A 13358-nucleotide genomic window follows, 5' to 3' on the forward strand; every position below is an offset into this window, starting at 1 on the left:
ACCTATAGTGTTTAGTTTGTAACTTGTCTTTCTTCCTACTTACCTCAACTAACTGTTGCCCTGTAGTTTATGGTTTATAAACTTTGTACCTTCTCCTTTGGTCCTCCCAAACTATCTGAGTTATACCAATAAATATTAATGCCCGCCCAACCGCAAAGAGTGACTTGCACAAGATTTCAGTAGGTGAATTGGAGCCTAGGTTTTCTAATTCCTAAACCAGACAGCTTCAGTGGTGCAGTGACCTAGGTGTGTGCTTGTATATGTGGTGGTAGCATAGGAAGAATTACGATAACCTTTGCATCAGCTGCTTTTCTTTCCTTATTCCCTCCAAGATACGTTTTTAAGCGATCTTTAGCTTCACGGCTGTTCTTTTCAGCATTAACAAAATATTGGCCCCTGTTATAACCAGTATAAAAGTTAAGCTTTAGTCAACTATTTTTATAGTTGCAGTGGTGATATTTAAAACTGAGGTGTTTGTTATATGTAGTTAATGGTAGACTCTATTAAGGGTGAGTTAAACTGATGGAACCAGTATCTTCAAACATATTTCTTAGAAAGAATTGGAGACTGACACAGGGATAACAATCTTTTTTTTTTGCTGTAAGGGCATTAAAATGTAAGACAGAACAAACCTACCCACTGTCTAATATCATCCTTTAATAAAAGAAAGGGTATTTTATTTGAAAAGCAGTAAGCACATAATTTCAGAACATCTCAAAGTATAGTTCTTTAAAACAAATACATTCTGTTTCGTGGAAAACCTCACTACATCGATTCCCTTATCCCCCGATTAAACCACAGACTGTTGTTAACTGTTTGCAGCTAGGATTGATGAGGGCATTGCTCTTGCCTGAAGAAACTGTGTGGATTCTAAGTTATAATTTGCAAGTCTCCTCTCTCATATTGTGTTTCCTGCTAGTCACAGTCAGTGCAGTCCTTCACTGCCTTTCTATCCATTGACTCTGACTCAAAGCCTAGAGCTCTGTGGAAGCTTTCAATTGATGACTTTTGTCATCAGAAATCTAAGATGCTTTTTGAACTGCCTAGTGTGGACCTGACTGTGCTACAGTTGCTTGTGAAAACATTCTCTGGAAGCTTTTTGGTGTCTTTAACAAGTAAATAAGTAATTAATAAATAAAAAACCAAAGTAAATAATTACTTTAAGATCTGTATATTCATCTCTCATTGTTTGTTCTAATAATGAACTTCCTTTGTTTTCACTCTCCTACTCTTTGCCCGCCTCTGCATCCAGAGTAATAGCTAAAACACTTAAAGCCGAGAGCCTTATAGTGATCTGCTGTTTTCCTGTCTTTTTCCTGTGCTGTTCTCTTAGAATGAATTCTTGCCAGAAAATAGAGTTGAGGTTAAATTGATTATAAATTTAAATTTATAATGATAAATTAAAAGTCATGTCATCCTGGTATCTCTGTCCTCTTCTTCAGTGTTCTTTTCCTTTTTTAAAAATATTTATTTATTTATTTTTGGCTGCGTTGGGTCTTTGCTGCTCCACGCGGGCTTTTCTCTAGTTGTGGCAAGTGGGGGCTGCTCTTTGTTGCGGTGCGCAGGCTTCTCACTGCGATGGCTGCTCTTGCTGCAGAGCAGGGCTCTAGGCACGCAGGCTTCAGTAGTTGTGGCACGTGGGCTCAGTAGCTGTGTCACGCGGGCTCAGTAGTTGTGGCTCGTGGGCTCTAGAGTGCAGGCTCAGTAGTTGTGGCACACAGGCTTAGTTGCTCCGTGGCATGTGGGATCTTCCCAGACCACGGCTCGAATGTGTGTCCCCTGCATTGGCAGGCGGATTCTTAAGCACTGCGCCACCAGGGAAGTCCCTTCTTCAGTGTTCTTAAACTAAGGGAAAATGTCATTTGTCACTGCTGCCTCTGTTTTCATACTCCCACAGTAATGTAAATATGTACATACTTTGCATTAGCTAGTTGGGATATATCTAGGCTCGACAGGATCAGCAGGATTAAATTAGAGAAGGACTTGCTTGGTAGGGTGAAGGAAAGGCAAATATGATCATCCAGCTCTCTCTTAACCTTTTGCTTCACGGCTTTCTAATTCCATGCTCCAGGCAATAAATAGTATGTCCTACAAGGTACCTTTTCCTTTACAGTGATGGTCAGTCAATAGCACTACCTGTTTCTTTAACTGGAAATAAATCCTAAAAAGTAAACTTGAAGGAAAGGTCATCCTAAGTCTCCTGTTTTTTTGTGACTTGCAAATCTTTTATCAATTGAAGTATAATAGACCTGGTTTTGTTTGTTTGTTTGTTTTTGTTTTTGATTTTTTGGACCATGCCACGCCTTACAGGATCTTAGTTCCCCAACCAGAGATTGAACCTGGGCCCTAGCAGTGAAAGTCCTAACCACTGGACCGCCAGGGAATTCCCTATAACGGACCTTTTAGAATAGAAGTTTTAGAGCTTATAGTGGATGAACTTTTCATTGTTCTTCAGCAAATAAGAATGAAAATAAAAGACTTTCACTTATTAAGTTAACCAAGATGCAATAAGTAAATCAAATAAATATCTTTATATACTTCCCCACTTTTGGAGGAAAAATATCATAAGTAAAGGTCAGGGAAATGTTTAATTCCAATATAAAACCATCCAACTCATATATCATTTCTGGTCTCTAGCAGTCTGTAAGGTGGTGTAAGACAGTATGATCAAAACCCAGCAGTTTGGAAAAGTGGAAATTCTTAGTTCAACCTTACGTCATCTACTTAAAATGTTCTCTTAAAGCATTGCACATGTTTTTTGGTGATTTAAATTATGTACACTTAGTCTAACTCATGAGAATAAACCATTTTGATAGGGTCTTAGGAATTGTGTCTAAATGTAACGAATCTAAAGTGTAGAGAACGTATGTGTTTTGAATAAAATATTTTCATTTGTAAGTAGTAAAACTGTTCACTTAAATTTATTTCTTTTTATTAGGTTTAAGTGGAAACCCTGCAGATATAGAGAGAAGAGAAGCTGTATTTGGAAAGAATTTTATACCTCCTAAAAAGCCAAAAACCTTTCTTCAATTAGTATGGGAAGCATTACAAGATGTCACTTTAATTATATTAGAAATTGCAGCCATAGTATCATTGGGCCTTTCTTTTTATCAACCTCCAGAAGGGGATAATGCACGTAAGTAAATTGGGTGGGGGAGGGAAGACTCTTATGTGTGATGCTAAGTTCAGTGCACTTGCTTACTTAATACATAATAACAATAGCAGGGCAGCTTTTATTAACTGCTTAGTACTGGATATCATTCTAATAGTGCTTTTAATAGTTCTTTAAATATATTACCTCAGGTAATTTTCCCAGTAACCTTATAAGATAGACAGTGTCACCTCCATTTTACAAGTGAGACACAGAGGTTAAGTAACCTACCCAAGTATGCATACGCTGTGTCTGGCAAAGCACTAAGCCATATATATGATGTGTTATGTGTCGTCATGATTTTTAAGTTCTTTAGAACACTATTGTGAAGTAATTAGTTTTTAATTTGGTTTTTTTTTTTAATCTTTTGGAAAATCATTATGAAAGCAAAAATTTATTCTTTTCCCTAATCCATTACTTTTCAGGTTCTTAAAATGTTATGTATATTTTGTTATATACATGATTTGGATAATTTCCTTGCCATCTTAGAAATGTTTATGCTACAAAGTATTCTGACCAGTGGAAAAATATAGAATGGTAACTCTGCTTTAACTGCACATGATTTTGTGTTTCTCTCATCTTTCTATGTCCTTCATTTCTCTCTTTTTTCCTTTATTTTTTTTTCTTTTGCTGCATTGGGTCTTCGTTGCTGTGTGCAGGCTTTCTCTAGTTGCATCGAGCAGGGGCTACTCTTTGTTGTGGTGTGCAGGCTTCTCATTGCCGTGGCCTCTCTTGTTGTGGAGCATGGGCTCTAGGGTGCGCAGACTTCAGTAGTTGTGGCATGTGGGCTCTAGAGCTCAGGCTCAGTAGTTGTGGCGCACCAGCTTAGTTGCTCCGTGGCATATGGGATCTTCCTGGACCAGGGATTGAACCCATGTCCCCTGCATTGGCAGGCAGATTCTTAACCACTGTGCCACCAGGGAAGTACTCCTTCATTTCTCTTTTAAATTTCTTCTTCTTTTCCCTTAAAACAAATTATTTAAAATGGATATTTCCAACATTACATTCTATAACTGCCTGGAGATCTAGCTTGGGTTTTGGTCACTATATTTAAGAAGCTATAGAGTGAACCATTAGTATTTTATATATCAGAAGAGTGATTCACCAAAATATTTTTGTTTGTGAAAGCTTCATTCTTCTGCCTTTCAAGTTATTAAGAGTTTAATAAATATTTGCTAACTCTAAAAGTTGGCTTAGGTAATCATTTAAAGTAATTCTTTCAAAGGTATGCCTAGAACTTATGTGAGAGGGAACTTTTGGCGGGGGTGGGCGGGAGGAGGTAGTGGGTCACAGCATAAGCGAGCGGATCTGAGGCTGAAGTCTGTGGAGATCAGGATTCTCAGAGGGCACTGTTGACATTTTTCACCGGAACATTCATTGTCACCTTGGCAACCAAGAGTATCTCCAGTGGTAGCCAGGTATCCTATGGTGGTGGGGGGGGGGCAAAATTGCCTGCAGTTGAGAATCACTGATGTATATAAGAAAGGATTTAGGCAATATTCTTATCAGTATTGAGCCAAATTATTTTTTAAACTTTTATTTATTAAATAAGCGGTACGTGTTTTGCTGTTGAAAAATTGGGGGGGGGAAATGACAATTCAAAGGAAATCATATTTACTGAAAATCCCACATTTTAGAGATTATCATTTTGATATATATCCTCTGAGATTTCTTAAATGTTTTTGTGTATGTGTCTGTGGTGCTCCTGTATATGTATGTGTGCACAAGTGGGTAGGTGTGAGGATGTGTAAGTGTGTGTGTCTTTTCATCTGGAAAGGGAGGTGATACCATGTTTAGCAACATGAAGTTAAATTCTTTACTGCTTGGTTTATCCAACTGTCATAGAATACTGGGAATTGGTGCTCTAGACTTGAGTGCGTTAGCAGATGATTAAAAACTTCTTATTTTTAACATTTTTTCCCAAAACTATAAGAAAACTGAAGAAAAATATTTTCAGTGAGAGTAGGTTTTTTTTAACTAATGGGATCTGGGCAAATCTTGGAATTCAGACTGCTTCATTTGTAGGATACAGTGACAGGCCCTTTTTTATATTTGCTTAAGGAGATAACTGGTATTAGATCCAACTGAGAAGATAATCTAGAGTTGTTGTTATCTTAAGGCCCTTTAAAGAGACTGAAAATCTACCAGAAGGTGTTAATAAACCATATAAAGGTATTTTTGCTCCATGGTAAAAGTTTAGTGTTTGCACTTTTTAAAAAACCACTTATTAGTATATTTCATGTATCTTTTCATCATGTTACATTTAACACTAAGAAGTGGATACTTGCTTAAAAGGAAATCCATTAATTGTAAATCTATAGTCATAGAAATCCAAATTATCAAAATTTCTTACTAGTACTATTTAGTGTGAAAATAAGCACTATAACCCACATAAATCTATAGTCACTGTATACAACTAGTGGTTCTCAAACTCTTTGGTCTCAGAACCCTTTTACACTCTCTAAGTATTGAGAACTCCAAAGAGGTTTTGATTATGTGAGTTATGTCTGTAGGTATTTACTGTATTCTAAATTAAAACTGAGAAATTTAAAAATATTTATCAGTGCATTTAAAAATAATAAATATTATAATATATAATTATAATTACTGTAATTATTAATGAAGTTTGAAATGAAATAATGAATAGTAGTGGTGTTTGTAACGTCATTGTATCTCATTGAGGTCTGGGTTAATTGAAGATAACTGGATTCTCATCTGCTTCTGCATTCATTTTGTTGTATTTAGCACATGTAATGTAGTCTTTGGAAAGTTTCACTATACATTCATGAAATATGAGGCAAAATAGCATCTTAGTGTTATTCTAAAAACAGTTTTGACCTCGAGGATCCCCCTGGAGTTCTTAAACAACACTTTGAGAACCGCTTTTTTATGCTGTTAATATATGTACACTTGATATACCACCCAAGAATCACGTAGGGGATTTTAGAATGGCATATTTGCCCTGTGGTGTAGAGAGCATAGGCTGAATTCAGATGGTGTGTACCTCTCAGGTGAATATATTTACAAGGGAGCGCCTTTAGTAAAAATCGATTTTTATTGTTGTATTTACACTTGGACTTTACTGAAAACATTATTAAAATACTTTTTTTTTCTCCCATGTATAACTGGTAAACAACAGTCCTTTCCTAACTTTGATTTTGAGATTACTTTTTTTCTTCCCTGCAGCTTTCTTAAAAATTTGTAATGGTCATCAGTAGGAAAAAGATTCAGTTTCTAGAAATACTTTAATACTGTCTATTTCAAGATCATTCTAAGTTTATCTGTGTAATATAAAGTAGAACTATATATGAAATGAAATATGTCACTAACTTGTTTCACACTCTTTTGAAATATTCAGTAGTTATAAATACATATGCATGTGAGATTTAAAGCTGAAAATTAAATAATTGTCTCACAATTCCTTTCCCTTAACCTCTGTTGCATTGTCTTTAAACTTTTTTTCTATAAAGAAAAGATATGAGCATATGTCTCCAAATGATGCATTTATGAATTATATGTATTTAAAGTTATTTATACTGTGAGCATTTTAAAACATATACATAAATAGAAATTAAAGATTAAAAAGGTGAACGTTTAAATTTTTGATTTTTAGTAGCCTTAAAACATCATTATTGGGCTTCCCTGGTGGCGCAGTGGTTGAGAATCTGCCTGCTAATGCAGGGGACACGGGTTCGAGCCCTGGTCTGGGAACATCCCACATGCTGCGGAGAACTAAGCCCGTGAGCCACGACTACTGAGCCTGCGCGTCTGGAGCCCGTGCCCCCGCAACAAGAGAGGCCGCGCACCGCGATGAAGAGTGGCCCCCGCTTGCCGCAACTAGAGAAAGCCCTTGCACAGAAACGAAGACCCAACACAGCCAAAAATAAATAAATAAATAAAATGAAATAAAAGCATCATTATTAATAGCATGATTAAATATACATTATTATAGTTTATAATCTTGATTTAGCCTGATTTGGGTCTAAGTTTGTTTTCTTTCAGAACTTGGTTTTAATATCTGTCATAGCTGGAAAAAACTCAACATTAGGTAAATCCAAGTGGAAGATTTTAGTGTACTCACTAAATCATGATACTTATTTTCACTTCCATCCACCAGTTATGTAAAAGTTTTTCTTGAAATACGACTGGTAAATTTCATCTTCTGATATGAGTCTGTCATTCACTATTAAAAAGTACTGCTTTTTTTTTTTCAATCTGCAGTAAGGGAATCCCCTGCCATCACTTGATTTTAATTTAATATATTTTTAATTGTATTTTATTTTATTTTTTGGCCATACGGTGCAAGCATGCGGGATCTTAGTTCCCTGACCAGGGATCAGACCCACACCCGCTACAGTGAAAGTGCAGAGTCTTAACCACTGAACCACCAGGGAAGTCCCAAGTATTGCATTTTTATGTTTTTAACCAGTAAGACCACTGTAGAGCTTTATTTGGAAGATAATATTTTAGCACTGCCTCAAGGTTGGTGAAAGTGGTCAATATAGTATTTCAACCTTCATCTGTTCTTGAGTTCAGACTTGCTTTATGTAATTCAGAGAGCAAATCTCTGATATTCTGGGCAGGGGAAAAGGTAAGGGGAAGCTGTCTTTACAGCTTCTACTATTTAAAATAATGTAAACCGTAGATTCACTTAATTGGTTATTGTATGCAGTGATACATAGTTATTTCTTCAGCTTGAAAATAAATAAAATAGAAGTTTTAATATTTGGATGGCGGGGCCAGCACTCTCAGTAGATCATCTAGCCATCTCCTTTGGAGAACATGCTTTATACCCACTGGTGGCTGAATCCTGCTGATCTTCACACGGATATTTTTTGTGATTGTTCACATCATGCCCATTTGGTGGGGATGGTGATTGTTCCATTTCACGCAAATTGATTTTTCTCCAGCTTCTGTCTTCTCTCCCTTTATCTGTCGCACATACCTCTCCTTGATTCATCTTTATTCAGAACCCTTGCACCTCAAGTCCTCTCTTCAGTTCATGCTCACTCTTCTGGAATATGCTTTAATCATTTCTAGTGTCATTGGTTTACTCATTATTTTCTTGTGAATAATCCATTTCCTGTTCTGCATTTCCTAAGAGAACCATTGACTTTCAGAGATTTTAGCTCAACACTCAGTAAGAAAGAACTTTACATAGGAACAAAGAACATACTCCTTCATGTGAATTTAAAAATAACCAAAGTAAGCTTTCAAAAAACAGTTCACCTTTACTACATGTATATCCTTTCTATTTTGTTCTCTTTCATTTTTCAAAACTCTGGTCATGAGCCACTGAATTGATTTTATTTTCTTTATTTTAAAAACAACTTTATTGGAGTATAATTGCTTTACAGTGGTGTGTTAGTTTCTGCTTTATAACGAATTGAATAAGCTATACATATACTTTATCCCCATATCTCCTCCCTCTTGCATCTCCCTCCCACCCCCCTAAGTGGTCACGAAACACCGAGCTGACCTCCCTGTGCTATGCGGCTGCTTCCCACTAGCTATCTATTTTACATTTGGTAGTGTATAGATGTCCATGCCACTCTCTCACTTCGTCCCAGATTACCCTTTCCCCTCCCCGTGTCCTCAAGTCCATTCTCTACGTCTGCGTCTTTATTCCTGTCCTGCACCTAGGTTCATCAGAACCATTTTTTTAGATTCCATATATATGTCTTAGCATACGGTATTTGTTTTTCTCTTTCTGGTTTACTTTACTCTGTATGACAGACTCTAGTTCCATCCACCTCACTACAAATAACTCAATTTTATTTCTTTTTCTGACAGTAATACTTCATATGTGCCACAGCTTCTTTATCCATTCATCTGTCAATGGACACAGGTTGCTTCCATTTCCTGGCTATTGTAAATAAAGCTGCAGTAAACATTGTGGTACATGACTCTTTGGAATTATGGTTTTCTCAGGGTACATGCCCAGTAGTGGGATTGCTGGGTAGTATGGTAGTTCTATTTTTAGTTTTTTAAGGAACCTCCTTACTGTTCTCCATAGTGGCTGTATCAGTTTACATTCCCACCAGCAGTGTAAGAGGGTTCCCCTTTCTCCACACCCTCTCCAGCATTTATTGTTCGTAGATTTTTTGATGATGGCCATTCTGACTGGTGTGAGGTGATACCTCACTGTAGTTTTTATTTGCATTTCTGTAATGATTACTGATGTTGAGCATCCTTTCATGTGTTTGTTGGCAATCTGTGTATCTTCTTTGGAAAATGTCTCTTTAGGTCTTCTGCCCATTTTTGGATTGGGTTGTTTGTGTTTTTGATATTGAGCTGCATGAGATGCTTATAAACTTTGGAGATTAATCCTTTGTCAGTTGCTTTATTTGCAAATATTTTCTCCCATTCTGAGGGTTGTCTTTTTGTCTTGTTTATTGTTTCCTTTGCTGTGCAAAAGCTTTTAAGTTTCATTAGATCCCATTTCTTTATTTTTGTTTTTATTTCCATTTCTCTAGGAGGTGGGTCAAAAAGGATCTTGCTGTGATTTATGTCATAGAGTGTTCTGCCTATGTTTTCCTCTGAGAGTTTCATAGTGTCTGGCCTTACGTTTAGGTCTTTAGTCCATTTTGAGTTTATTTTTGAGTATGGTGTTAGGGAATGTTCTAATTTCATTCTTTTACATGTAGCTGTCCAGTTTTCCCAGCACCACTTATTGAAGAGGCTGCCTTTTCTCCATTGTATATTCTTGCCTCCTTTATCAAAGATAAGGTGACCATATGTGCGTGGGTTTATCACTGGGCTTTCTGTCCTGTTCCATTGATCTATATTTCTGTCTTTGTGCCAGTACCATCCTGTCTTGATTACTGTAGCTTTGTAGTATAGTCTGAAGTCAAGGAGCCTGATTCCTCCAGCTCCGTTTTTCTTTCTCAAGATTGCTTTGGCTATTCGGGGTCTTTTTTGTTTCCATACAAGTTGTGAAATTTTTTCTTCTAGTTCTGTCAAAAATGCCATTGGTAATTTGATAGGGATTGCATTGAATCTGTAGATTGCATTGGGTAGTAGAATGATTTTCACAATGTTGATTCTTCCAATCCAAGAACATGGTATATCTCTCCATCTGTTTGTATCATCTTTAATTGCTTTCATCAGTATCTTATAGTTTTCTGCATACAGGTCTTTTGTCTCCTAAGGTAAGTTTATTCCTAGGTATTTATTCTTTTTGTTGCGATGGTAAATGGGAGTGTTTCCTTAATTTCTCTTTCAGATTTTTCATCATTAGTGAATAGGAATGCAATAGATTTCTGTGCATTAATTTTGTATCCTGCTACTCTACCAAATTCATTGATTAGCTCTAGTAGTTTTCTGGTAGCATCTTTAGGATTCTCTGTGTATAGTATCATGTCATCTGCAAACAGTGGCAGCTTAACTTCTTTTCCGATTTGGATTCCTTTTATTTCTTTTTCTTCTTTGATTGCTGTGGCTAGAACTTCCAAAACTATGTTGAATAAGTGGTGAGAGTGGACAACCTTGTCTTGTTCCTGATCTTAGAGGAAATGGTTTCAGTTTTTCACCATTGAGAACAATGTTGGCTGTGGGTTTGTCATATACGGCCTTTATTATGATGCGGTAAGTTCCCTCTGTTCCTACTTTCTGGAGGGTTTTTATCATAAATCGGTGTTGAATTTTGTCGAAAGCTTTCTCTGCATCTATTGAGATGATCATATGGTTTTTCTCCTTTAATTTGTTATTATGGTTTATCACATTGACTGATTTGCGTATATTGAAGAATCCTTGCATTCCTGGGATAAACCCCACTTGATCATGGTGTATGATCCTTTTAATGTGCTGTTGGATTCTGTTTGCTAGTATTTTGTTGAGGATTTTTGCATCTATGTTCATCAATGATACTGGCCTGTACTTTTTTTTCTTTGTGACATATTTGTCTGGTTTTGGTATCAGGGTGATGATGGCCTTGTAGAATGAGATTGGGAGTGTTCCTCCCTCTGCTGTGTTTTGGAAGAGTTTGAGAAATATAGGTGTTAGCTCTTCTCTAAATGTTTGATAGAATTTGCCTGTGAAGCCATCTGGTCCTGGGCTTTTGTTTATTGGAAGATTTTTAACCACAGTGTCAATTTCAGTGCTTGTGATTGGTCTGTTTATATTTTCTGTTTCTTCCTGTTTGTCTCGGAAGGTTGTGCTTTTCTAAGAATTTGTCCATTTCTTCCAGCTTGTCCATTTTATTGGCATATAGTTGCTTGTAATAATCTCCCATGATCCTTTGTATTTCTGCAGTGTCAGTTGTTACTTCTCCTTTTTCATTTCTAATTCTATTGATTTGAGTCTTCTCCGTTTTTTCCTTGATAAGTCCGGCTAATGGTTTATCAATTATGTTTATCTTCTCAAAGAACCAGGCTTTAGTTTTATTGATCTTTGCTATTGTTTCCTTCATTTCTTTTTCATTTATTTCGATCTGATCTTTATGATCTGATCTTTATGTTCTTTATGATTTCTGATAACTTTGGGGGGTTTTGTTCTTTTCTCTAATTGCTTTAGGTGTAAGGTTATGTTGTTTATTTGAGATGTTTCATGTTTCTTGAGGTAGGATTCTGTTGCTATAAACTTACCTCTTTGAACTGCTTTTGTTGCATCCCATAGGTTTTGAGTCGTTGTGTTTTCATTGTCATTTGTTTCTAGGTATTTTTTGATTTTCTTTTTGATTTCTTCAGTGATCTATTGGTTATTTAGTAGTGTATTGTTTAGCCTCCATGTGTTCGTTATTTTACAGACTTTTTTCCTGTAATTGATATCTAGTCTCATAGCGTTGTGGTTGGAAAAGATACTTGATACGATTTCTATTTTCTTAAATTTACCAAGGCTTGATTTGTGACCCAACATATGATCTATCCTGGAGAATGTCCCATGAGCACTTGAGAAGAAAGTGTATTCTGTTGTTTTTGGATGGAATGTCCTATAAATATCAATTAAGTCTGTCTTGCTTAATGTATCATTTAAAGCTTGTGTTTCCTTTTTTAGTTCATTTTGGATGTTCTGTCAATTGGTGGAAGTGGGGTGTTGAAGTCCTCTACTACGATTGTGTTACTGTCAGTTTCCCCTTTTATGGCTGTTAGCATTTGCCTTATGTACTGAGATGCTCCTATGTTTGGTGCATACATATTTACAATTGTTATATCATTCTCTTTGATTGATCCTTTGATCATTATGTAGTGTCCTTCTTTGTCTGTTGTAATAGTCTTTATTTTAAAGTCTATTTTGTCTGATATGAGAATTACTACTCCAGTTTTCTTATGGTTTCCATTTGCATGGAATATCTTTTTCCATCCCCTCACTTTCAGTCTGTATGTGTCCCTAGGTCTGAAGTGGGTCTCTTGTAGACAGCATATACATGGGTCTTGTTTTTGTATCTAATCAGCCAGTCTGTGTCTTTTGGTGGGAGCATTTAATCCATTTACGTTTAAGGTAGTTATCGATATGTATGTTCCTACTACCATTTTCTTAATTGTTTTCGGCTTATCATTGTAAGTCTTTTCCTTCTCTTGTGTTTCCTGCCTAGAGAAGTTCCTTTAGCATTTGTTGTAAAGCTGGTTTGGTGGTGCTGAATTCTCTCACCTTTTGCTTGTCTGTAAAGGTTTTAATTTCTCCATCCAATCTGAATGCGATCCTTGCTTGGTAGAGTAATCCTGGTTGTAGGATTTCCCCTTTCATCCCTTTAAATATGTCCTGCCACTCCTTTTTGGCTTGCAGCATTTCTGCTGAAAGATCAGCTGTTAACCTTATGGGGATTCCTTTGTATGTTAATTTTTGTTTTTCCCTTGCTGCTTTTAATATGTTTTCTTTGTATTTAATTTTTGATAGTTTGATTAATATGTGTCTTGGCATGTTTCTTCTTGTATTTATCCTGTATGGGACTCTCGGTGCTTCCTGGGCTTGATTGACTATTTCCTTTCCCACATTAGGGAAGTTTCCAACTATAATCTCTTCATGTATTTTCTCATTCCCTTTCTTTTTTTCTTCTGGTATCCCTATAATTCGAATGTTGGTGCGTTCAGTGTTGTCCCAGAGGTCTCTGAGACTGTCCTCAATTCTTTTCATTCTTTTATATTCTGCTCTGTGGTAGTTATTTCCACTATTTTATCTTCCAGGTCACTTATCCGTTCTTCTGCATCAGTTATTCTGCTATTGATTTCTTCTAGAGAATTTTTAATTTCATTTATTGTGTTGTTCATCA

General features: G+C 36.3%; 1 protein-coding gene across 3 annotated transcripts in view; it reads left to right on the forward strand.

Annotated features, from left to right (window-relative positions):
- ATP2B1 (ATPase plasma membrane Ca2+ transporting 1) overlaps positions 1 to 13358 on the forward strand; it is a 131772-nt gene that overhangs the window by 67033 nt on the left and 51381 nt on the right. For all 3 annotated transcript variants that reach the window (XM_060306435.1, XM_030856411.2, XM_060306436.2), the window contains exon 3: positions 2939 to 3136. In XM_060306435.1, coding sequence (XP_060162418.1) covers positions 2939 to 3136 — 198 coding nt within the window. The remainder of the gene's footprint in view (positions 1 to 2938; positions 3137 to 13358) is intronic.

The sequence above is a fragment of the Globicephala melas genome, chromosome 10 (assembly GCF_963455315.2).
Source record: "Globicephala melas chromosome 10, mGloMel1.2, whole genome shotgun sequence".
Lineage (NCBI taxonomy): Eukaryota > Metazoa > Chordata > Mammalia > Artiodactyla > Delphinidae > Globicephala > Globicephala melas.